This window comes from Dermacentor variabilis, chromosome 10, assembly GCF_050947875.1.
Source record: "Dermacentor variabilis isolate Ectoservices chromosome 10, ASM5094787v1, whole genome shotgun sequence".
Lineage (NCBI taxonomy): Eukaryota > Metazoa > Arthropoda > Arachnida > Ixodida > Ixodidae > Dermacentor > Dermacentor variabilis.
In genome coordinates this window covers 20135138-20160962 of record NC_134577.1, presented here as the reverse complement: position 1 = coordinate 20160962, position 25825 = coordinate 20135138, and the positions used below count along the sequence as shown (strand labels likewise).

Below are 25825 nucleotides of genomic sequence, written 5' to 3'. Positions count from 1 at the left end.
AGAGTGCCCTAACAAGCCAGCCTGTGCTACGATCGCCAGACTATACAAAAGGGTTCATTGTTCAGTGCGATGCTAGTGAGCGAGGCATGGGCGTTGTACTGTGCCAACGGGAAAATGGAGAAGTAGAACACCCCGTCCTGTATGCTAGTCGTAAGCTGACCAGTCGTGAGCAGGCGTATAGCGCCACCGAGAAAGAGTGTGCGTGTCTCGTGTGGGCCGTTCAGAAATTGTCATGCTATCTAGCCGGCTCGAGGTTTATCATTGAGACGGATCACTGCCCTCTCCAATGGCTGCAGACCATCTCTCCCAAAAATGGCCGCCTCCTGCGCTGGAGCCTCGCTTTACAACAATATTCCTTTGAGGTGCGTTACAAAAAGGGGAATCTCAACGGTAACGCCGATGGCTTAAGTCGAAGCCCCTAACGTAGGAATCAGCCTCAAAATTGTTGGTTACTGATGTTTTTCTTCCTGAGGCAGGATTTTTTTTTAACATATTGCTTTTGTTTAGTGTTTCAAAGTGATGATATGCTTTCTAGTGCAATTTTTCAATTTGTGGACGCGTTCTGAGTGATGCTAGACTACTGTAAGGAACTAGGCAGTGGTATAAAAAGGGGAAAGAGCCTGGCAGGGCTTAGTGAGGGTTGTGCCGTGCTTGCTGACTGAGCGGTTGAGTTTCAGCGTAGTTCTAACGCTTGCCGGGAACGAGAACAAAAATGTGAACTCTCCCGAAGTCACTTTGCAGTGTCCCGTGCGAACCTGAGCAAGAGAACGAGGCCTTCTCTGTGCGCTGCGCTCAAGAAACGTCGAGGGACGCCCGACTTCGGTTATGAGCATCATCGAGCGACATCCCTCCGGACAGCGGATGCAGTCCCCTGTCCATCGGGATCTCCTTCCCCCGGCGGGGCGGTCTGTTGCGTTTCGCCTGCGACACGTGGTTTTGCCGGCGCGACTGCGGCGGGGCGGCAGACATTTTGGCCCGATCGTCGTCGCCGCAACACTCATCGCCAGGTGTTTCCAGGCGCGACTGCGGCGATGCGACCGCCTAGGGATCATCCTCGCATTCCAGTCATTGTGCCCGAAACAGGCGATGCCAAAGCAGGGATCTCATTCCAGTCATTGTGCCCGAAACAGGCGATGCCAAAGCAGGGATCTCATTCCAGTCATTGTGCCCGAAACAGGCGATGCCAAAGCAGGGACCATCCTCTCATTACAGTCATTGTGTCCGACCGGCAGCGCCACGACAGGGTGCTACGAGATCGTGCTCGACATGGTGCTACGGCATCGCTACGACAGTGTGCGTCACCATTAGCCCATTGTACATTCACGTGCTCGTCTTTTGAGGGGTTCCTTCTTGCCCTCAACTGCGAGAGTATAAAAACAGCTGCCCCCGGACGCCAAAAGGAGGGCTCCGATTTCTTCTGTTGAGTGAAGTGCTCTCCCGTCTCTCTACTTCGGTCAAACCTGACCGCCAACTCTTTGCGATGTTAAAATAAACAAGTTGTTTCGTTGTTACCAGTCGACTCATGCTTTGCCGGGACCTTCGGATGCTTCCAGTTGTACCCCAGGCCGCCAGGCCAACGCTACCCTTGGGGCTTGCGACCCAGGTACAACCACGGGCGTCAGCGCCGAGTTCCCAACAGATCGTACCAGCGGTGCGATCCAAACACCACGGATCCGGATCATGAGACTGGAATAATCAGAAGAATAAGATTGGGCTGGGGTGCGTTTGGCAGCCACTCTCAAATCATGAACAGCAGGTTGCCACTATCCCTCAAGAGAAAAGTATATAACAGCTGTGTCTTACCAGTACTCACGTATGGGGCAGAAACCTGGATGCTTACGAAAATTGAGGACGACGCAGCGAGCTATGGAAAGAAGAATGATGGGTGTAACGTTAAGGGATAAGAAAAGAGCAGATTTGGTGAGGGAACAAACGCGAGTTAATGACATCTTAGTTGAAATAAAAAAGAAAGAAAGAAATGCGCATGGGCAGGACATGTAATGAGAAGGGAAGATAACCGATGGTCACTAAGGGTTACGGACTGGATTCCAAGGGAAGGGAAGCGTAACAGGGGGCGGCAGAAAGTTAGGTGGGCGGATGAGATTAAGAAGTTTGCAGGGACAACATGCCCACAATTAGTACATGACTGGGGTAGTTGGAGAAGTATGGGAGAGGCCTTTGCCCTGCAGTGGGCGTAACCAGGCTGATGATGATTTTGAGCCCACTGCTTTCGTCACGGTGGGCTTATCAATAGGAATTTCGGTCCACGTAGCATGATGCTATGAAGCGGAGTGCACAGGCCTGCTATCTGGGAGGCGCAGCTGGTTTAGCCCAATGGCTAAGACACTCGGTTTATGAGCGTGGTGTTGTAGGTTCGAAATTGACTACCGCGTACTTTTTACAGCGAAGCTGTTAAAGGCTACTTTCTCCACTATCGTGTCCGCGTGTAGAAAAATATGCCGAGGATAGTGCAAGGTCGGGCAGACCCGCGGCGGAGGTGACGCAGGCGTTATGCACTCCCCATACGTGGGCCGATCCCGAAGATAGTGCAATACCGGGTGGAGCCGCGGCGGAGGTGCAGTTTGGCATTAAGGGGCCCACATACACAGCTTTTCGATGGTCATCCTTCACAGAGTGGAAGGGCGCTGAGCTTTTTTATTTCGAATATATTGTTTTCGTTTTATACATTAGTTTATAGCCATTACAGAGGCGAAGTTACAACACGGGCGAGCGCTTGCGCGGACAAGGAACGCGCGGATAACACGTGGTGACGTGGCGTCGCGGTGATGCCCTCTCCCCTCGCGGTGATGCCCTCTCCCCTCCCCTGGCGCGCCAGAACGGCAGCTGACGTGCCCTGTCGGCTGCTCTGCTACGTCGAGGTGCTCAAGTGACGTATAGTCGCGGTCAGTAGGAATTTAGGCGCCGTTTAGCTGCTGCAGGCGCCGGCTTTTTCGCTCAATGGGCCATGTGATATGCTTTCGAATCAAAACACTTGTAAGCTGTACTTATACAACTACACATGTGTAGGTCACGTAAACACGCACGCAAATAGCCGATAGAGTGAGGGTTGTGGGTGGTAGCAGCAGTTGTAGCTAATTATTGATGGAAATGCGCCATGCTGGAACACAAAAAGACATGTCCATAAAGAAGAATGACTGAAATAACAAGGAAAAAACATGTTTCCTGCGTAATCTTGTTCTTCCAGTAGCACGTTTTCGTTAGGGCGTACACAACCAAACAGATCCAACCGTTGCTTTTCCAGTTGTAGCTAAAAGGAGAGACCAAACTGCGGGCTGCTTCGAGATGGGATTCGAGATTCAGCAAGACGAGACAACAAACGCTTCTCTGAAAGCTACACGCCGACTATATAAGGAAGCACTCGGGGTTTAATTATCGTGAGGTATCACGCGTGCTTACAATAGCTATTTGTGGAGTTCCAAGAATGCGCACGCATGTAAATCGCTTGTTTTGGATGGCCGTGGCTGCACGCGGTCGCCAGCTAAAGGTATGACGAGTACCTGGTTTGGTGAGGTTATTGCAGGTAAGGCAGCGGAACGAGCGCTGATTCGAGGTTAACGAGCCCCACGAGAGTGCGCGTAATTGCAGCTTGCGTGCGAGTAATCCTAGCGCCCTCAGATTTTTGCAGCAAAGGGGGAGGATGCAGACACTTTGCACGTGCCCCCATTACGTCCCCACAATTTGTGTACCAGGATGCATCCTGACAAGCCGCCCCCTCCTCCTCTTTCCTCTCGTCCCCGGTCAAGTGCGTGTCGATTCCCCCTGCCTTCTAAAAAAAAAAAAATCCTGGCTAGGTTACTGCAGGCCCAGTATAGCTCCAGGCTGTTCACGGATCCTTTACGGCTTTCGCACGTCTTGTATCTCTGCGAGAGCTGCGCAGCGGCTGCAGCTGAAGGGAGGAGGCGCGTTCAAGACACGAAACGCGCTCAACGCGTGCGCTCCAACGAGGCATCACGCAGTATTCCGGATCCTCGGCATTTTGCCGGAGTAATTGGTATCCAAATGAACAAAAAATTATAAGAAAATTTACTGACGATTACGATACTCCCTAACGCGAAATTTGAGCGCAGTTCTATACTTATTTTTATTTCTCGGTATATTGGCTGGCGCGGAAAATCTGTCTCGTGCGGCACATTCCAAACGAAGCAAAGTGTGTCGATGCGCCACACTGTCGCGATCTTCCGATTAGCGAGGCAGACGCTGCATCGCTTATCGCGAGATAGCGATGGGCGGCGCGGCACGTTGGTGACGCGTGGGTGAGATTCACAGCAGCAGCCGCAGACAGAACTCTGCTCATGCAGCGCTTTGTTTCCATATAGACGACGCCTGCTACTCTTGCGCCATATCGTAGCCATCGTCTGCATACAGCCCGTCTTGCACGGTGCTATTTCGTTCCACCAATGACGAGAGCGGCCCTTCGTCGCGTCAGCGGCGATGTCAGCCGCCAGTGTCAGCGGCGACAACACCCAAGGGATCGTAACATGCCACACGCCATCGCCCATAGCAGAAGCAGTGATCCCTTCACACATGCTGGTAGCGCGGACTGACCTTAGCAGCAGACCACCTTGCCGTCAAGCGTTCGCCGTCGCACCCGCTGGGCAGCACAGATGCTCCGCGAACGAACCTCGAGCGCGTAATTGCAATGCAAATACGCGGACGACCGCGAAAGCCATTGGCGCCGAGCTGCCGCCTTGCACAACGGAATGCGCGATTAAAACTGGCTAATCCCGGCTCTTCATTTCGCAACATCGTTGAGTGTGAAGGTGGTGTCCGCACGTAGCGCTGGAGTCGTGCTACAAAGTATAGACAGTTTTCTCGCGCGTCATTAATCTTTTTCTCCCCGGTGTTTCCGAGAAGTGAGCGACGTGGCTGCTTTCACAGGGGCACGGGTGCTGTGAGCGATGAGCTTCTTTCGTCAGCTAGGCCCCCCATACAATGACATTCCTGCGTCCTGTCTCATTCTCGTCTCTGTCCTTATCTGTTCGCGCTCTATGTACGGTTTGGAACAAACGTCCACAGACACAAGGACATCAGGAAAAAAAAAGTTTCATTCTTCTTTTTTAGCTCAGCCGTGGGATGTGTAATTATTTCAACGCAATTCGTTGGTCGAACAGGCGCTCGTAAGTTGTAGCGCTATGTATATGCATTATGCAGGCATTATGCAATAAGCTAAGAAATTATTTTTTTCGTGGCAACTGACGGTTTGAAGACTCTTGCTCGCAGCTTTACTTGCAATGTCCCACGAACACGCCCAACGGATCGCGTTATACTCACCGAAGGAGTTTTAATCGTATAATTTGCGCCTGCAGGCAACTGCGCCGTGTCCAAGATCTTGCGAAAACCATCTTGTATGTGCGTACCTGCGTGCGTGTCGTGGGCAATGGCGCGGGGAGGGCATGCCCTCTATAGTGCATTGGCGCACATTTTTGGTTGTGGTCTTATCGCCTGCACACGCATTGCCTGCTCAGCCAAGCCATTTCGATGATTCAAGTATGCTAGAGCTCTGCGGCTGTTGCATCCGGATTATAGGACAGGCATGTCGATGCATATATACGTTTGATCTCGCTATAAGAGGTAAATTGAATGACATGCGCGCTCGCGACTCCCACGACCTTGTACAGATCGGGTAGTTGAGAGCCGCCCTTATCTCTCCAGGGCAGCAAAATAACAGAGTAGGGTGTGCTGTTGCAACGTGCTCAACTGTGTGTGCAATAGCTGTTAAAACGACGACCTTGAGATCGATACACCAGAGGGTGAATTCCAGGGAGTTGGGTGTAATTTACACCGTTTAGGCTGAAAGGTCGCCTGTAACTCTAACAAGGACATACGCACCCTCTGGCAATGTGTATGAGCCAAGCAAAAGCCCTAAAGTAAAATATTGTGGAGGCGAGAGGGAAGGTAGTGGTAGGTCCGTCATGTGGGCTTGTCCTTCTGTGAATTATTTTTGTAATTATTTTCCACATATGAGAGACAGCAATCATATTTTACCATTCAATAATTCTTTGTGATGAAGGCTTAAAATGTCCCCGTAGTAGAGAGGGGGGGTCTCTCCAATGGCGGCGACCAGTATAGCGCGCTCTCACACGTTCATATACAAGGATGTCCCAAGTATCATGCACCAACATTTAAAAATATATGCGAATGCCACGTAGCTGGACCGAACCAACATAATTTTGTTTGCTGTCGCTTGGAGATCCTCAGAGTATGTTTCATTCCGCCTACTTACATAATTAGTCCTAATTAATAAAGTTCTCAATTATTATAATTCCATGAGAAGTGTCAGTGATAAAATTGTAGAGCAACATGAGAAGACTACCGACACAGCTTTCTGTCGTTCAATACGTGCTGCATAAAAGTTTTTCCGAGCGTGAAAGAAGCCCGCAAATACTTGGAATTCGTTCCAAGTGGATCCGCCTTGCGAACTCCCCTACTAGAATTTGTAAACTGCAATATGTGCCATAAGGTAGTTACATTTAATTTGTGAATTAGCGGTAATTATTCGATTATGCATTTGAACATATTGTGTAAGTGATGTCCGCCCCTTCGAGTAGACAAGCTCATGGACGAGAATTGTGCCACCTGCCACAGGCAGTTACAAAAAAAAAAAGAAAGAAAACTTTGAAAGTGTTCGCTCAAACACTCGATATATTGAGGATGCCTTAGTTTTGTGTTTGTCTATCCGAGGAGATGATTTCAGACAGTGTGTGTGTAGGCGTACGCGGCGTCTCTGCCAGTCCCAGGCAGTCCAGGCCAACAAATCGAGATCGCGAATTATCGGATCCAGGCACAGTATTTGTATTTTCCGCGGCAATGTCAGGAATTCGCAGTGAAAGCTTGAAGTGTATTGTTTGAAGTGTATTCGCCACTGACGTACAATCCCGCGCATTTCTTTAGCACCAAATCGAGGGGGAAAGCCTCTCAGGCCACGAGGGTGAATCCAAATATGTGTACATTGGCGTTGCCAGCTAGCAGCTGGAATGCTTCGCGCCGTAACGCGCAGCATACAAAGTCGAATCTCCTTATGAAAAAGTTGCGTGCGACACGAACACACATTCGTTGTATCCGATATTCGTTGTAAGCGTACACTCGCTAAGCACCCATGTCTTCCAGAAATTTTACGTTTACTTCGTTATATCTGAGATTCGTTATAAGCATATATTCTAGACACTAATACCGGCGAAAAACAGTTTAGATTTACTTCGTTATATCCGATAATATGCTAGAGTAGGCAATATTGTTTGGCTCCCGTGCACAAAGGAACTTATCACAAGAATGAACGAGGTGCAGAGGAAGGCAATGAGGTTCATTTATAATAAATAGAAGCGAGCGGATTCTCCGACTGAACTAATAAAGAATGTTGGGTCATTAACAACGCAAAGTGGGGCAAAACTAGCGAGACCAAAGTTTTTGTTTCAATTAATATGGTGACAAAAATTGACACGTGCAGACTAATTTCATACAATCGTTCTACGAGGGCAAATCAGAAAGCCTCTGTCCCTATTTCTTCTTTAGCCAACTTGCGGCTGTAAATGCGAAGTGAATAAAATCATTCCCAGCGTTGGACCTTTCTTGGACCGGCCTGGCGTTATCTGCCGGTAGCTCCGCAGCACGGCGCTGCTGTCAGTTGTTGGAAGATGGCGGTTGTGTTTCACATGTCCACGGAGTACGAGCAACTAAGTGTGATTCGTCTTCTATGGAGCAAGGGACGAATGCCCATCGAAATGCACAGGGAAATACAGCCCAGGTGTGGTGAAAGGTGTCTCGCTTTCAGAAGTGTGAGGCGGTGGTGTTGTGAGTTAGCAAAAGGCCGTGAAGACTTACATGACAAGAAGCGTTCGGGGAAGCAGCGTGCCTCGCTGGCTGACGACTGTGATGGGGCAAACTTAGTGCTGCGATGGGACAAATGGTCTGGGCCGGTGTGGGTACTATGTCGAAAAATAGTATGAGGTACGTAGACTAAAACATATATTTGTAGTTACCTGTACGTAGCTTATTTTGGCTAATGAAAAATAGGGACAAATAATTTTTCATTTGCTCTCATACCTAAAGTGTGGTTACGCTGCCATTGCGTGTGTTCCGTCGGGTCACCCCTCAGTGTTCGAAGACATGAGATCAGCGTGGTTTAGCGGCAATTAACGTAATTAACAAATCCTCTCCTCCACATCATGCTATATAATCGCCGCGTTCTACCGCCGTACCACTTGAGCAGTGGCCAGCAGTAAAATTCATAGTTTCGCCATAATGGCGAAGCAGCGAATGCGATAGCGACATGTTCGAATATTACACGAAGTGTAAGACTCGTACCTGTAGTGCAGTATGAATTGAAGCAAACGTAAGCTAAGTAAAAACGAGCTGTTGTGCTGTAAGAGTCCTCTGTTCGAATCCTGCCATCGGATAATTTCATTTATGTTTGCTTATTAAAGCCAACGTGGTAGCGACTTTACCACCACTTTTCCTTATCGCGTATATATGTTTCAAGCCTCTTTCTTGGGCTGGTCACGGAGGGAGTGCACAGACGCGCCAATAAAATTACCAGTGCGTCTACCACCCGGGAATTCTCAGGGATATTGAATTGTCTGAAAATACTCAGGGAAAACTCAGGGAATTTGTGCTTCTCTAAGGGAAAATGAGCTGTAATTTTATTGAAAGGGAACGAAAGTCGCGGTAATGTTGGCTCGAGTAACGATGAGGGATCATAACGAATCATGTTTGACGCCGTGTCCGTTGAAGGGAGTTGCCAGTGTACAGTCAACGACCGACTTTCCGGACGCCCGATAATTCGAACGGCTTCGCGGCACCACCACGTACCCCATAGAATCAATATATAAGAACGTCTGGAATTTCGGACGCAAGAGCCCTTCGCCGTCCGATTTTCCGGACCTTTTGCCGTGACCGCAGATTCGAAACTGCATTAATCAAAGGCACCACCGCCACCATTTTGATTGTCTCGACGCCTCGAACCGGCGCTCGCACGCAGATCCGCTGGCAGCCGAAGGCCTAGATACTTTCACGTTCTCTATTAAGCTTGTTGCCGTTCTGCGCCGTGTTTTTCATTGAACGAATTCGCCGCTGTCAGCGATGGCACCGGCTCCGCCTTGGTGATCCTCGCGATTGGCTTCGAAGCTTGGGAAAGCACGGCGCGTTGCGTAATGCTGGTTTCCGAAAGTCAGCTTCGCCTCAATATAGGAACATGAAGCGGTGAAGCTTAACTAGCGTGGGAAGGGGCAATTGTCACGGGGCACAGTATGTATTCCTTAAATATACACGCGTGCACCCGCCATCTTCTGTCACAGTACGAGCACCGATATGCCTAATAAGTTTACTGGCAGGCCTTCAGAGCTTTTTCGGAATGCCTGTGACGATTTCAGAACTTAAGGGCGGTAAAACAAATATTGCATTCATTTTTTTCCAACTGACCAATTTTTCGGACGTTCTCGTGGCCCCTAGAGAGTCCGAAAAATCGGAAGTTGACTGTACAACTGACCAAGAGGATGCTTCAAATGGTCCATGGGGCGAACGCGCGGCAAAAGGAACACGAAAACAGAAAGGACCTACGCTTTGAGGAATGAACGGGACAGGAAGCGTGCCGCCGCCGTGTTGAAGGAGCTTGAGCTCAAAAAATGTGTTGGCTGACGCCGAAATGCAGGAGTCCCTCATCCAAACAAAAACAAACCGTTTAAAGCCGTGAAACACAACACTGATGCGTTGTGGGCAGGCTGAGAGTATGTCGAAAGTCTCAGGACAATTGAGGTTGACTTACCAGCTGTTGACAGAGAACCTCACTTGTGACAAAGTTCGGATTTCATACCAATGAGCTTGCTATCAGCTGATAGAAATAGCTCATATTCGAAAATAGTTGTTTCTGTATGCGCCCGTTTTATTCGTATTTGAGAATGTTCGACTTGATCTGCAATGGTTCTCACCATTTTTTTTCGAAGACGTTTAATTCGCTGTGAAATTTACTAACTGCTCTCTTTTGTTCTGTTTTTGAATAATATAGACGCTACTCCTTACTATTCAAACTGCATTAAGTCGTTTTTTTTTCACATGCTTACTAGGGAGTCACAGCATCGGGTGATATGGTGTCAGCCCGTCTTGACATAAAACGAGGTTCTCTGTCACTGAGGGAATTTTGCAAAGAATCCCGGGAAAAACCTGGAAAACTTAGGGAATTTGGAAATGTCAACTTGGTAGACACCCTGTAATTACACTATTTCCTGATTTCAGCTCTGTTGTTGTTTCTCACTTTTAACATTTAAGTCTGAGAAGATTAAAGGTAAGAGGCACGCGCTGTCGGTGTTTTGTTTCATGACATTTCTCTGTAGGCTGCCATTATCAGAATTCTGAGTAATAATTTCGTCAAGAATGCAAGACCTGGTATGAGCAACTTCAGTGATAGAATGGTGTAGCAATATAACCCGCGTGTGCCGCACGCCATATAGCATGGAATTCTAGCATGCCTATACCTAAATTATAAGGAACCTCACGGCGACGCTGATGCCGACGGCAGAAATTCGCTTGGAATGTTCATATAATTGTTGTTGCAACAATAACAGCTGCAGGCTCTGCGCTACCCGCAGCAAGTGAAACGGTCAACACTGTAGACATTAGGCGTTGTGCGCGGACGGCATCCGGGAGTCAGGAACTTTGTAGACGTGACTTCGCAGCAGAGCATGCCGTGCAGAAGTGCTAGCAGCAAATAGCCTACATCCCGCGCTCCTTTCTTCTGTGGCCTTGTCGCTTGTGCGCGCTGAAATGTACTAGGAATTGAATACGCACGAACTCGCACAACGTTCAATTCAACTTCGTGATTATTCCCATGTTGGCTGAACCGCTGTGCTTGCGGTTCCCGTCAATACACTAGCGCCGCATGTTCCCGCAGGTCATTTACGGAGGAAACTCTTTATGCTCCGTTTCATACATCAGGTTCAACGCTGTGGAGGCTAGAGATACGTTTTGCAGTGGCTACGTTCGCACTTAGAAATAGTTCGGTGTTTCTTGACCCGATTTCTGTGAATTTTTTTTTTTTATATAAAGTCAGTTCTGAATGAAAATAAGAGTTTACCCTTAGAAGCAGACAAACCATGCGCTTATTTGGCTGCTAACACGCTGTTTTACATCAATTTGTTTTTCGTAGTTTCTTTATTTGCATCCCGTCGCGGCAGCCTCCAGTGCATGCTCGCGCGACCGAACGCCGCTGGCGCCTAGCGAAGCATAGACGGAACGCGCGGAGTGATAAAATTAGGAGACCGCACTACTTGCGTAGCTTCCACAGTGTTGCACCTGATGTATGAAACGGAGTGTAGGTCCTGTCCGAAAACATGGCTGCCAAGACGAATTGTCGGCTCCCACCGATTGCTTCCTGCGCTTGCAGAGCAGAAAAGCATGGCCTTCGAGATTGGCTTCCTGTACTGCCAGGAATGCCGTCGCTGGGGCTGCGATTGAGACACTACCGATGGCGAGGGACGACGATGTGGCCTTCTCTGTCCCTGCTGGCCGTCTCCTCCGCAGGCAATAGGGCACCGGCCGGCGTTCGACAAACAGATGAAAAAGAAGAAGAAAAAGCAGCCCCGCTGATAAGGAACGATACCATCGGGGAGACCGGCGTCGGCGCTGAGTGCGTCGCCGCCTCCACGGCTGCCCCAGCTTTCCGCGTCGTGTCAGTACGTCGAGCGCGCTGCGGGCGAAGACTCAGGTATGCGCGCACCCTTATCGATGCCCGACATCGCTCTGCGCAGCATGCCCGCACAGCGCGACCGCCCCCCTCCACAGTGCTGGCGAATGGTACGCACACACTCTCTCCCTCTTTCAACCAATTCTTCAACCCCCCGCCCCGCACCCACCCACCAACAGCGAGGACACCTCCTGAAAAGCCGGAGCGGTTGCCTTTAGGTGACTTTAGTCACCCCTCCTCTCCCAACCTCCCGAAATATACAAGCAAGGCCTAAGGAACGCGTGCTCTCTCCCTTCTCTGTCGACCTGTGCCGGCGAGAGTGAAGACCAGGGTATTTTTTTTGCCGTCTTTCGCGCTCCGTTATTTTGTTTCTTATTTTTGGTATTCCGTGTGGCTATCGACAGATTTTATTGCTGGCGCTGGAAAGAACGAGCGAGCTCGTTTTCTTCTAAAAATGGGTCCCTCCGCTATTACTACAAGCCCCCTCCCTCCGTTCTCCCCTCGCCCTCACGACCCATGTAGCTGCGACGAGCCGTACTGAGGAAATGCCTGTCTCCTGTTTCGGGCGCGCCTTTCTCGCCTCCGTCCTCGACCTGTTGACGCGCGCTGCCGTTGGGGGCAGGGCGCCCCGCTACCGGACCCCTTCTCCTCCCCCCTCTCGAGAAGAAGCCGAGTACTGCCAGCGACGCCCCGGTTACCGCACTTAGAAAAAAAAGAAAAAGGAAAAGCAAACACCGACCTGTAGGAAGGAGACAACGCTGATGCGCGAGAAAATGCGGCGTAGTTTCTCGCGACGAAATTCCAACGCTTCTTGACATTCTTCGGGCAGCGGGCCACGCACGTGGAACTGCGAGGGACTGTCCGTGTGACGGACACGTGGGAAACTGGGCGTCTGGAGCAGGACAGGGACGGCGGAGGAGGCTTTGCCTCGGTGCAGTAAGTTGGCGTGAAGTCAAGGAGGTTACGTGGCTGAGACCCCTCGATGACGAAAAAGAAAATAAGAAAACGATAGGACAAACATAATTAACGCTCGCTGGCGTCGGGCAGATCGACGACGTCGCGTTTTGGGTCTCGAACGGAGAACGGATATCGAGGGTTGCTACAAGGGCGGTTTTTAGGAAAGTAAGCGAGCAATCAGCACCAGACGGAAAACAAGTCAAGTGTCCGAAGATTCAATGTTATAGAACGTGACTACGCAATACCGTGGCGATTATGTGCTGCCGACGTTTAAGCGTAAGTGTGGCTAATTATCGATACTTGTCGCTGTCGTTGGGCAGATACTATTACGACAGCGAATTAATGGGCGAGGCTAAGAACAAGGACGAATTATCACTGCCATTGCGAGTGTTACGAGTACCTTAGAAAATGGAGCCATAATGGAGTCATAAATGTGTCACCAACATTCCTTTTGTCCTCAGAGCACAACAAAAAGATCGCGTATCGAATGAAACTGATATATGGTGTTCGATAGACCGACCACGTGTAGTTAGTGTTTCGAAGCAAGCGGCTCCAGTCTGCGCATTTAGTCAGTTGCTTAATGGCCGCAACCATGCAGCCTCTCTGTGCTATACTCAACCGCTGAAAGTTGAAACTCTGTTTCCCGTGACCCTAACCGGTCTTAACAAGCAGTATAAGCTAAGCTTAACTCTAACCTCAGAATTTGATGTGCTTAGAGATGCCAAGATACGGACAGACCAGCCCACAGACCACGAGCGGTTAATTATGGACAATCAGTTCCGCTAGCCACTTGTGCAGCTTCTTTACAAAAGAAGGCCGACGCCCGTTTATTTAATATAATATGCCGTTTGGCAGCCCGTGCGGAGAAAAAGAAAGAATGGTAGCCAGGAAACTCCCCGAGGCCCGGCGAAGCAAACTCGTCAAATGGCGATACAGCAGCGATGTTTGCGGACAACATAAAGAAAGCAAGACCGCTCAATTTCACATAATGCAATGGAATTACGTGCTGAGAAAACTGCACGAGAGATTCAATAACGAGACGATAGCTTAGACATGCAGGAAAAAAGGAAAGTTACTTGGTTACGACAATGACTGCTACGAAATCATTCTGCGAGTCGAAGCAATGCAACAATGCAAAGTCGCGTTGCTGACAACAGGAAATCTAGCATAACAAGTCGCACTGCTGGTGGTGCACGAAGTTATGCCACTCTGAAATACGTCTAATACGGTGGGTTTTGTAACCGAGTCACTATTGATGACTTGAAGTGTACACCCTTCTGCGCACTTTGGCCTCGCTTGCGGTTCTTTCGGGTATTTACTATAGCAGAGAGGAGAAAACCTGCGCAATGTGAGTAGTGTCGGGCCCTGCGCGAAGCTCCGTTGGTGAAGGAAGTATGTTTGGGAGTCCCGGTGCTTATTTGCATGCCTTGCACCGAAGGACAGAGCGGCTGGTTGCACTACGCCGCACGTTTCCTACAAAGCAGGAAGTGGCTGGCCATTGACTGCGGCTTCGCCTCTGAACGGCTTCTCCGCAGCAGCGCATTGCAGTGCATTTGTTTCAGTTCAGTTCAGTTTATTGTCCTTAAAGACCCCCGGAGGGGGTATTACACAAGGGATGGGTTTAACGTAAGTTCCACATTTGGTACACTTCATTAGTTATTTAGTGATCAATCACACGCTGTAGGAATGAAGACAGGCAAGTGATGCTAACAATGTCAGCAGGAAGGCCGTTCCAGTCTTTAACTGCTCGAGGAATGAACGAGGCGGAAAAATGAGTGGTTCGGGCACGCGGGCGTACGACTTGCTGCGGATGACTGGTGCGGTGAGAGATGCGTGCCGCAGGAACGATGTATGGCGCATGACGAAGGGTACTGAAAAAGAACTTGTGATAGAGCTCAAGACTAGCAATGCGTAGGCGATTAGATAGTGGTGTTAGTCAGGATTGTGTTTTAAGTGCGGAAATACTGACATCATATGAATATTGTGAGTGAATGAACCTAGTAGCGCGGTTCTGAACAGATTCAAGTGAGGTGATGAAGAAAGATGAAGAAAGAAAAGAAAGTCGGAGGTCCCTGGACTGTTGGGTCGATTAGTGGGCCTTTCGTTAGTAAATTTCCAGCTCACGGAACTACGCGCATACCGCGCCTACGAGTACGGTATACGCAAGCGCGGATACCTTAGGTGTGGAGTCACAGACGCGGTATTATGATGTGCGCGAAAGGTGGACGATTCTGTGACTGTCCTGCGTGGAGAACTTGGACAACATACGGAAATAATAATAATAAACATTCACACAAAGTATGACACGCTGTGATTTTTCGCAAACGAGATAACAGTTGATGGTTTTTTTTTCTAAACCTCTGTTAATGTAAAGTCACTTCCGTTTACTTCCTTCATACAGTCGAAGACTCTGTAGCGCCGCTGAATACCAAAGCTTCTTCTAAATTTTGTTAGGCATTGAACATAGCACAATGAAAAAAAAAAAACAGGAAACAAAGAAACCATGAAAAATATTCGTAGTGAGTGAGAGATAGCTAGAGAGAGAGATAGCAAAGAGAGGGGAAAGAAGGGAGGTGAACCAGACGAGCGTCCTGTTTGCTACTCTACAGTGGTGGTAAGGGAAAGGGGGAATAGAAAGAAAGAGGAAGTGATTACTGTGTGTGCAGTGAAGCGCGGTGACACCAAAGGCAAGTTCCATAGCTGGTGATCTACGTTGATGACATCTGGGACGACCACGTCTGTGACTATTAATGCAACTTCTATTAGCCCACACGTGTCAGCGAACTCACCGCTAATTTCATTCTTTGCTTCCCTCCTCTCTCTCCCTGTCATCTTTGTCTTCCCCTTTCCCATTCCTCCAGTGTAGGGTAGCCAACCGGACGATATTCTGGTTAACCTCCCTGCCTTCTGCTTTTCTCTTTCATCCTCTGAGACGACCAAAGGTCCAGTGGTCGTTGCGCGCATAGGGGGCTGCGGGTGAGCCACGGGGGCTTACTCGAGACTTGCAAGCACTGGATTAAGAGTATCCAGCGCTTGCACTGCCCTTCGCGCTGACGGAGCATGCAACTTGGTGGAAAGTACACGAATGTTATTCACGATGTACCGAAAGAAGGAAGTGGCGACCACACATTTTGAAGCGCTGGATATGGCTGGACTAAAGCGTTGGGCAAAAGTAACGGGCTCACACCGAGTATCCGCAAAGTTGCGAATTCGTTTGATTCCGCGCGCATAACGTAGCACACGCAAGCACAGCGCGGCAGCTGGTGCCACGGCCAACGCACCTGCGCATGTGCTCCTTCGACCGCGCTTTACGCCCTAGCGCGCTGAATGAGTCCCTGCCATCGCGACAGGTTATCGTTCTTTACGCAACCTAGTTCCTCCAGTAACTGTCGTGGTTTTCCGTAGACCGCCCACGTTGTCTACGTCGCTACCACTCCACTTTCTCATCTGCCTTTCCGGACTCCTCGCGAAAGCGACCTCCTGTCGCCGCTAGAGAAAGAAAGGGGAAGGGAGACGAACGGCGGCTTCCTTCGCAGCAGCCGCGAAGGAAACGCAAAAGTGCGCGAGACAAGGACGTTTCGGCCAGCTCTGACCCCTCGTTCAGCCACGGCTATCTCTTAGACAAGCACAAATAGACAACAAGATGTCCTTTCCCGTTCTCTTTGCTGCATTTCGATAGTTACGTTCAGCGTCGCCAAAGCAGCAATGGTGTAACGAGGGGGTGCCGAGTCGGTTCTGTCACGCATCGGAAGACGTCATGGCAGTAGTAATTACGTGCAGACTGGCGTGGGTAACGCCGCTTTAGCAATAGTCTCTCACTATTCGTATGCTTCTGCGGCGTCGTCAGAGAAAGTGACCGCTGCCCGGAGAGCGTTTATCGATGATGATGATGATGAAAAACGTTTATTTGCTCTATTTTGCAGTGATTTTTGCGGCTTCAGATGGAGTCTTCCATCTTCTCTCCAGGGTCGGTTCCCCTAGTCCAGGGCTCCGCTGTGGGTAGCTGCCCTGCGTGCACGCCTTACTAGTCCTTGTTGAACTTTCAGGATGTCGCTGGATAGCATCCTCTCCCACTGTTCCGCACTCGGGTGTTTTTATTATGGCTAGCCCTTCTGTTTTCTGGCAAGCCCATGTGGTATGGTATAGGGTTGGTTTGTCTCCACACCATGGGCACTTGCTCTCGTACTGCGTGGGGTAGATCTTGCTTAGCATGTTTAGGCACGGGAATGTTCCCGTTTGTAGCTGTCGCCATGCTACGGCGTCTTCTCTATTTAGTTGTTTGTGAGGCGTCACTTAACTGTAGAAAGCGGAGCGGCTACGTGCAAGCAGCCCAGCGGACCACCATCAGTAGCGGTTCGAACTAATTACCCCGGCTAGACGTCATTGAAACCAACCTGCACATATGTGTATGCATGTGCAAGGCGCACCATCCTTTTTTGTGCCGCAGGGCTAACTATTGCATTTAATCAAGGAGAGAGAGAGAGAGAGAGAGAGTACGTTTCAAGCAGTCACTCGCAGATAAACGTACTTATCGTTTCTCGATCGAAACGTCGATACTTCCGCGACCATCACGTTAAAACGGTGTGCAGCAGGCGACGATGCATACGCGTGATACAGGTTTTTCGCGTCCCTTGTGGTTTGAGGCGCTGTCACGTATCGCTTCCGAAACGCTGCAGTCAACTATACTACTGAGGCCGGCCCGGCTGTTACCCTCACCCCATTTCTCCCTCCTCCTTTTCCTCGGGTGAAAGTAACGAGCGCACAAGGACGCGCCGCCGTGCCGGGTTAAAACTACCGGGGCCGTTAACTTCACGGTGACGGCGGCGGCCACTGAAGGCGTAAGTGGGGAGGACGGGAAAATAAGCAGCGGGGTGAGAGGAGGAAGCGAGACGGAAGAAATGGCCCCTCGTTCATCACGATTCGGGTGCGTACGCTAAGCGGGAAAAGGTGCGAGTGCGCCACGTGGGACGGTCGGCAATAGCCGGAGAAAGAAAGAAAGAAAGAAAGAAAGAAAGAAAGAAAGAAACAAAGAAAGAAAGAAAGAAAGAGAGAAAGAAGAGTGGGTGCACCGTGCAGGGGATGCGCGCATGCCGAAACGCATGCAAATGGGATTGCGTCAGCAGCCGAATCGGCGATCTGGCTACGATGAGACCTTTTTGCGAAACAGACACTTCCAATCTCGAGCGGCGATTCTTAAGGCTCGAATCGCAGTTTTCCGAAAGCGCAGCAGCCTCGAGTGAGGTCATTGACCTATGGAGCGACCAAGGTGCTGCGCGAAGCATAACTGAGATGCCAAGGGATCGGAGTAGCCGAAGTCCTTCGCGAGAACCGACAGCCATGTCGGATAGCCATGGTGGACAGCAACCTTGTGTGAGGCACCGTACTGTACCTCACAAAGATCCTTCAAAGCTGCAGTTATGCAGCTTTTATCCTGCCATCCCTACCGCTTTGTATATATACAAAAAGATATCCATCAGCTCCATGTAGGAAGGAACTTTTGAGACACGGTGCGTTAACGATGTGTGCTTGCCTCTGCGACTCTTGTCTTCGCTACCAGTTCGTACCCTGTGTACGGTTGACGTCAGAACCTGCTCCAAGAATTTCCAGCGCTTCTGTCTAGCGGCGAAACTGTCGTTTAACTGGCTGGCCTGCTCGCGTGCCCTGTCGCAGCGCTGTCGCTGCCCACTTCGCTGCTTCGCGCTCTGCGCGGACAGTTTTTGCGTGCGAGAACGTTCGCGAATCCTGGGCCAGGATTCGCTAAAATGTTTCTCCTGGCAGCGCTTCGTGGGGTTTGTCGACGGAACAGCACCCGTTAATATTACAGAGGCAGAGTCTCTAACGAAGTGATGGACATGGCCAAGCCACTTTGAAATCCCGACGTGAATTTAATAGGTTTCATGAATGAATGAATGAATGAATGAAAGCCTTCGTGAGAGAAGCCTGGGAGTACACGCAACGTTGCCGCGCGACTTCCCGCTGGAAGCACTTTGCGTGTATTCGCAGGCTTCTCTCATGCTTGGACGAAAACATTTACGTAGCACGTATTAAAAAACAGGAAGCTGTATCGGGAGTTTCTCATGTTGCTCTACAATTTTCTCACTTTAACTTTTCAGCTAAATATAATAATTGAGAACTTGATTAATTAAGGTTAAGTATGTAATTAGGCGGAATGTAGAAATGTATCTCTCCAAGCGACGGCAATATATATAACCCTGTATATGCATTGCTATGCTGATTTCGTTATCCCAGAATTCATTCCGCTTTACGTAAAGTACATAGCACGTTAGTACGTAATGTACATTACGTACATAACGTACAGCCTATAGCACCACCCAGGACGCTGTTGCGTGACTCCCGGCGACGGCGTGACCCCTGATCAGAGATCTGCGCGGCCTTCGGGGATTAAGATAAGCGGAACCAGTCGTGGGGGTGTCGTTTACGTGTTCGCGTGGCGGATCGCGAGGGCCCAACAGCCTACATGCACGCACGATTCGCGAGTCAGTTTCAAGTAGCGCCGCGTGTGCAGCATTGCGAGAGCTAAGGCGGCAACCACGTGATGCGCCTTTCCGATGCATATCGGGCGGAGAGGCACGATATAGAGGAAAAAGTAGGTTGCGCTGCTTTCAGTAAATGAGCGAATCTACGACACTGAAGAAGAGCCAATATAATATAGACAATGCGCACTAGTTGATCCTTATCTATCTCTTTCTTACCGCCAGAAGAGGCTCGGCCTCTCTCAGTTACTCTATTTCCTAGCCGTGAATGGAGTAACTGTATACAATACGCCCCCATGCCGACAAGCCAAAACTCTCTAATGACAACGGTCGACTTGCGGTATAGTCGGGCTGCTGGGAGCGTCATTATGTGTACGCACGGTAAGCGTGCGCAGGCAAGCTCACGCTTCTCCTAGGTAAACAAGGCACGTTGTTTATACAGGGTAGGATGGGGGGGGGGGCAAGGGGGAATGTAGGTTGAAATTTCCCGACGCATCGAAGAAGAGAGCGAGGATGGGGACAGCGGCGATAAGTGGCGTCGATTGCAGAGCAGATGAAGCTGCGTGCGATGCAGTGCAGGCGGATTTCGTAGCGGTCGGTTGGCCCAGATATTTCACCCGACGACGCTGAGGGCCTTGCGCAGGTCTTAATGCGGTGCAGCGGCCGATAACCAGCCGGTAATGTGCGTCGTGTACCGACGAGACCGTGCCACTTCTGTCTTTGTCTGCGTATTCCGTGTCATAGAGCGTCATACGATAATTGCTAGAGGTAGCTCTGGCGCTAGTGTCTACGGGATGACGGTTCAGCCAGCATCGGAATTATGGGAAGTGCATGGATTCGCCTAAACTTCGTCCTTCCGGCTTCAAACGGCTCCGTGACTTCGTAAACTCGTCATTTTCAACAAGCTGTATTGCGGAAATAAAGAATTAAATAAACGTTAATAAAATTGTCTGACGGCAGGATTCGAACACGGGACCTCGAGCCCCGATATTGAAACCATTACGCCACGGACGCTTTTTTTTTAATTTTACGTCACGGACGCATGTATCGAGAAGCGACGTACAACGTCCTTATGAATCCAGTGCCTCGGGACGCTTGCCGTGTTTCGATTTGGCCGCGGTGACAAGCTTAACCTTTGCGATTAGTAACGATTGTGCGTGTTCGCAGCGTCTCCTGCACTTCGAGAAGTACGGACTGCTCTGCAATTTGCGAGAACAAAGTCAAATGAAGCGTAATGAACAAAGTCACAAGAACATCCCAATCCACAAACACGAAGATCAGACAAATCCATGTGCATCCCATCATTCCGGTGGTGGTTGAACGGTTGCAGCGCCGGGGTTCCCTCTAGTAATTATTGTAGGCAACTCTGTCCCGCGTATCTTGCGTATACATCCCCCCCCCCCCCCCCCCCCCCACACACACACACTTCCTGGCTCGGCGTTATATAGTTGTGAGGCCATTCCGGCAGGTAATCGGAACACGTGCATAGCAGTTAATGGTATTTGTATGGAGGCACCGTTTGCCTTGCGAGGGCGCCACCCAACGCCTGTTTCTTTGTAGCGTGTCGTTCTCAATTTGCGAGCCGTAAAGGAAAGAAAAAACTGCGAGGGAGCATTGCGTATCGAAAGTGAAGCCGTGAAAAGTCGGCCCAACACGTGATCGTGCCGCGTTGTCCTCCACCGCCGTGCACGGCGCTTTTGCTGCCAGCGCCATGATCTTGTTCGAGTAATCGTGATACGAAACTGTGGCTTCGACGATGGCGTCGTCGTCGTCGAAACTGTGGCGTCGTAGCGCGTACATAAAAAGGTTGTTTTGACTTAGCTTTAATTCGGCCAATGTTAAAATCGTCCGTGGCATAACAGCACAGCTTTGACTAAGCAATTTGGTTTCGTAGGAAGGTCTTAGTCACTTCGGCAAAGCACATCTCTCTCACTTGTGTAGTGAAACAGTGTAAGTTATTAACCTCTACAGTTAATTTACCATACGCGTAGCAGTAGCAGTGCGAGTCTGGTGAAAGCTGCTGCTGTTTTTCATCTTGCAGACATCGTGAGACAGCACCGGTTCACTGTAAAATAATTTACACCCTAAAAAGTGAAAAAGGGTGTAAATGTGTCTATAACTCACACCCTTAGGGTGTCCGTTATATAGATAACACCCTAAGGGTGTGAGTTATAGACACATTTACACCCTTTTTCACTTTTTAGGGTGTAAATTATTTTACAGTGTTTCGAGATATCCATGCTCAAAACTTCCGACGATTTGCGCTGGCTCTGCACGTATATTACAGTTTTATGAAGGTAGTGCGCTTTTCACGCTGCAGGATAAAGCTACGGAGAGCGCGAACGTATATACATTATTAAGTGAACTCACTTCGAGCACCGTCCGGCTTCAGTTTTCTGGTGCGATGTATGCCGTAATGTAAATAATCAGTAATTAGCAAGGTTGCTAATTACGGAAATGAATACTTCAATTTCGTTCCATTTCAAATTAATACTTCCTATGCAAGCAACCGAACTGCATACGTGGAATTGTTGCCATATCTGCCTTAGGAGATGTTTAAAAGAATGTTTAGCTAATTAACAATATATTCTCTCGCTTGTTTACTGTCTGTGGGTTTAATGAGTAAGCTTTTGGTTTTACTATATTCGTGCTGTATCCTCTCTGGGTAGTATTACTGTAGTGACGTATTGGCAATACCATGCAAATGGCGCAGTAGAAAATACTCGAAATAATTCTCTGTGAAGTACAATTAAGACATCCGAAACTGGAGAAAAGTGTCGGGAAATCGGGATTCTTGTGGAGCTGGATAAACAAACGTTCGTATCAAAGAACCGAGGGTTTTTTTAGAGTAATGGCGGTGGCTGTGGAGCCGTATTCCTCAAGTTTCAGCCAAATGATTAAGGTGAGCGAAAGAAACCAAAGCTCGGATCGCTGAACCTGTTCTCTTGGAGGAACGACACTGCGGGGAAAAACAGCCTCCGCGGCTTTATTATTATTTTTTTTTTTTTGCCGTGCCGGAGAAGCTGAGCGGGCCGCTGTTGTTCTAAGCAGATTAACGCTCCCTGCGCGCGAGCCGTCGAGCTCAACGAACTACGTAAGCGCGCGACACACCGATCGCGGTGTTCCTGCTTCGTGGAGGAAAGGCAGCGATTCCCGCTGGGCTTCGGAAAACAAGGACAAATGAAGTCTCCGGAGCCAAACGCGCCACGCCTCGAAAACCAACGAAGTTGCTGCTTTGAATGAATTGGGATTGTAACCATGTGCCCCCTTCTCCCCCCCCCCTCCCGCCATTTCCTTTTGTTTTTTCTTGCAATCTCGTGATCTTCCTTTAGCTGTTCCTTTCTTTCTTTTGTTTTCTAATTCTTAGGCCGAGCAACAGCGGCTTCGAAAAAGAAAAGGAAACATTGCACATTTTAATGGAGGAATTCGACGCCGGCACTGACGTGCATCGTGCCCTCTTTGGACAAGTGACGTACTATCACTCCTGATGTCCTGTTTCACGTAAATGTATGCGCCCGGTGTTTTGTCGAGCAATTCGGAGAGCGATACTGATGGAACTACTATATCCTGCTTCGGTCGCCAATCAGACGCACTCAGTCACTTCTTCGCTCGCTGTTACGCATGTGGTATCGGTGTTTATAAATGACCAAATATGCGCTGTCAGCGCTGAATGTAAGGATCACACCAATGGTCGTATATGGCTAGAACCCAGCCGGCGATTTCACGCATCTTTCCATCCGACGTATTGGATTATTGAGGCGTCGCGGCTGAGATAACTCACCGTTCCTTGCAGAGGCGGGGCCGTACTACAGCGTGAGCAGTTATACAATCTGACTGTACGACGGACCAGCAGCCGAGCGCCATTGGTCCGTAGCCGTAGCGCTCGCAGCGGCCTTTATCGTCTATCCTTGTCGATGCTGTACATAAGCTGGCCAACGTGACGCACAGAATGCTCATACACGATGGGCTTTAACAGAAAGACTCCTCCAAAGCATTTACTCTGAGCGCTTAAACGGAGTCAGTGGCGCACGTCAAACCAGCGTCTGTCCGGCAGCTGTATAGACTTTCCCACAGTTTACATAGCCAGAACACGTGCAAGAAGTTGCAAAAAAGGCAGCCCTCTTACACACGCACAAAATAAAAGAAAAACTCGTATGCTAGCATTGTTCGTAAGAAAAAAAAGTCGAGCCAACAGCAAGGAGCACTTACGAACAAACAACAACAAAAAAGGCTTTGTGAATTCAGTTCCAGGTACTCTTCTCTTCGTGCTCTAGAGCACGTGCTCACGCGTGCGCGCATTCTAGTTCAACACCGGTTAAGGTCGTTGTGGAAATCTACACATATAGAACGAACTGTCGTGCCGGGAAAGGTGTGCGCGCTGTGCGACGCGCCAGCTTAGCCGGCCTTCCAAGGACTCACCTTCGCTCTTAAAGCTGTAGTAGTGCGTGACCTCCTTGGCGGCTCCGCGGGCGAGGCCCTTCCTGCCGCGTCCGCGGCTCCGTCCGCCGCCTTCCTCGGGCGAGCGGTGCAGGCTGCGCCGGTACACGCGCATCATGTGATCCAAGTGCAGCTTGTTGGAGGCCGCGCGGCCGTGGCCCGTGGGCGCGCTGGACAGTCCCAGGTCGGCCAGTATGCGGCCCTTGATGAGTTCGATGGCGCGGGCGCGCTCCGGGTCGTCGCCGCCGCCGCCCGTTGCGGCCCTGGCCCGGCACCCGGAGGGAAGCACCGCCGCCACCAGCAGCGCCCACGACACCGCCAGGACGGGACACAGCATGGACGCGATCAGGCCGAGTTGGGCGCCTCCGGCCGATTGCGCATGCCTGCCTTTTGCCGCGGGTTTATTGTCCCCGATTTTGGGTGACGGTCGTTCGCCTCTACTGCCCGTCCGATGGTGCCCGTTTACGTGGGAGACTGCGTCGCAGTTACCTTCTTCTTGCACTGGCTTCCGCAAGGTTCGACGGGATTCCTTCTGCGATGCAACCGCAGGTCACCGGTGGCACACGATTGGATATGCCGCGCGAGGTACACGTCCAGGTTCTTGTTGCTTGTCGTCCTCAGTCGAACGCACTAGTTAGTCCCCGAGAGAGAGAGTATCCTTGCATCCAGAGCGTCTTGTCTCTAAGGACTGGGGCGCGTGGTCGTCGTCTTAGATGGGTCAAGATTTCCCTCTAGGATTTGATCTGCGCTCACTGTCACCAACCCTAAATACTTTCCAGGAATGCCCTAGAAAAAAAAAAATATCCTCCGCGTAGTCAGTCTTGCTTGCTGTACGGTCGACGCGAATACGTGCTCTGAATCCCAGGGCTGATGGCGCCGCTCAAGTGTGGGTGTAGTCGGCAGTCGGTCGCTGCGGCTTTCCGCGTGTTCGTCGACTTACCGTAACCCGTCACGCACGTTATACTGCAGTAGTAGTTTTTGAAGTTTCTGTAAGGCGCGAGTTTCCGCTCCTGGTTTCTTTGCGCAAGCTCAATGGTTGCAGCCAGAGAAATTCTCACACCGGTCACTCGCCACGACGCGAGCTGTACTCGTACTGGCTCCGTCGTACTGGAGAAAGCGCCTTAGAGCGGGAAAGACGTGAGATGCGAACAATCGACCTAACTTTCACAAAGTTTTCCTTTTCCTATATACACATAATGGTGTTCACTGGCCCGTCACTATTCTCGGCACGCACGTCACAAAAGCGGGAGAAGGCTCCACGTCACCGAAGGTCTCACAGACACTCAACGGTCGCTCGTTCTCCACGGTGCGAAGATCTGGGCTCGACGTCGAAGCGAAGCGGAAGAGGAGACCGACGCGCGATCGGCTCGAGCACAGTCGCTTTTCTCACACCAGTCGGCAACTGCAGCACGGCGGTTACTATTCCTCCCGACGGGCGACTGCGGCGGCGACCACCAGCCGATGCGACGACGAAACCGCGCTCTTCGGGAACGCCGATATAGCGATGCCGTAACGTAGCGTCCCCCGCAACGCACATTGCCCGCGGTCCCACTCGGAGTCACCCCACTTTCTTTCTCGTGAGCCGTACGCCTAAATAACAAGAGGATGGAGCGAGTCTTGCGAACCAGCTGGAGGGCTCGTCCGAGAGTCCCGCCTGGTGATGCACACAGACGGTACGAAGCAACGCGGTGACGCTGCGGGCATGTCTTCACGGAGGTTCCGCCGGCGCCGAGGGGCAGGAACCTTGCTGTTCAGCAGCTGTGCATCGCAGAGCGGTTTCGAGGAGCGAGACGAAAACGCTCCTTCGTACTCCTGGCTCGAGCTTCTGGGCCGTCCGTGACTCACCGGTGGTTCAGCGGCGGCGGTGAGCGAGCCCTGCGTCGTGTTCGCGGAGGCCGACCGGCCGACCGGGCGCTTGTCCCGTACTCGCGAGACCGGTCTGCGGCGTGTCGGCGACGACGGCTGCTCCGTCCGGCGTGCGTGCTCGCAGTGGACGAGACGCGAGACGACTTTGGCACGTGCCGAGACGACAAGTTTTCAGGTAGAGCGAGGCGGCTCTCCTCCTCGCCTCTCTGCTAGCCCTCGTCCCGCCACCGCCACGGTCCGTGCGGCGGCAGTCTCCTGCCCTCCCACGAAGAACACCTCCTCTTTGCCCGCCACCCCGTACCCTCTCCCCACCTTCTCTCTGTCGTACAACGGGTGCTTGCTCGTCGCCACCGCCGATGCTGCCTGTTTCTTCAGAGCA

At 50.6% G+C, this 25825-nt stretch overlaps 1 protein-coding gene across 1 annotated transcript in view; it reads right to left on the bottom strand.

Annotated features, from left to right (window-relative positions):
• Nucleotides 1-25687, bottom strand: part of LOC142560078 (bone morphogenetic protein 4-like) — a 76722-nt gene extending 51035 nt beyond the window's left edge. The window contains exon 1 of the mRNA XM_075671874.1: nt 23563-25687. Within this exon, the coding sequence (XP_075527989.1) occupies nt 23563-23917 (355 nt within the window). The 5' untranslated portion in view covers nt 23918-25687. The remainder of the gene's footprint in view (nt 1-23562) is intronic.
• Nucleotides 25688-25825: the final 138 nt, after the last annotated feature.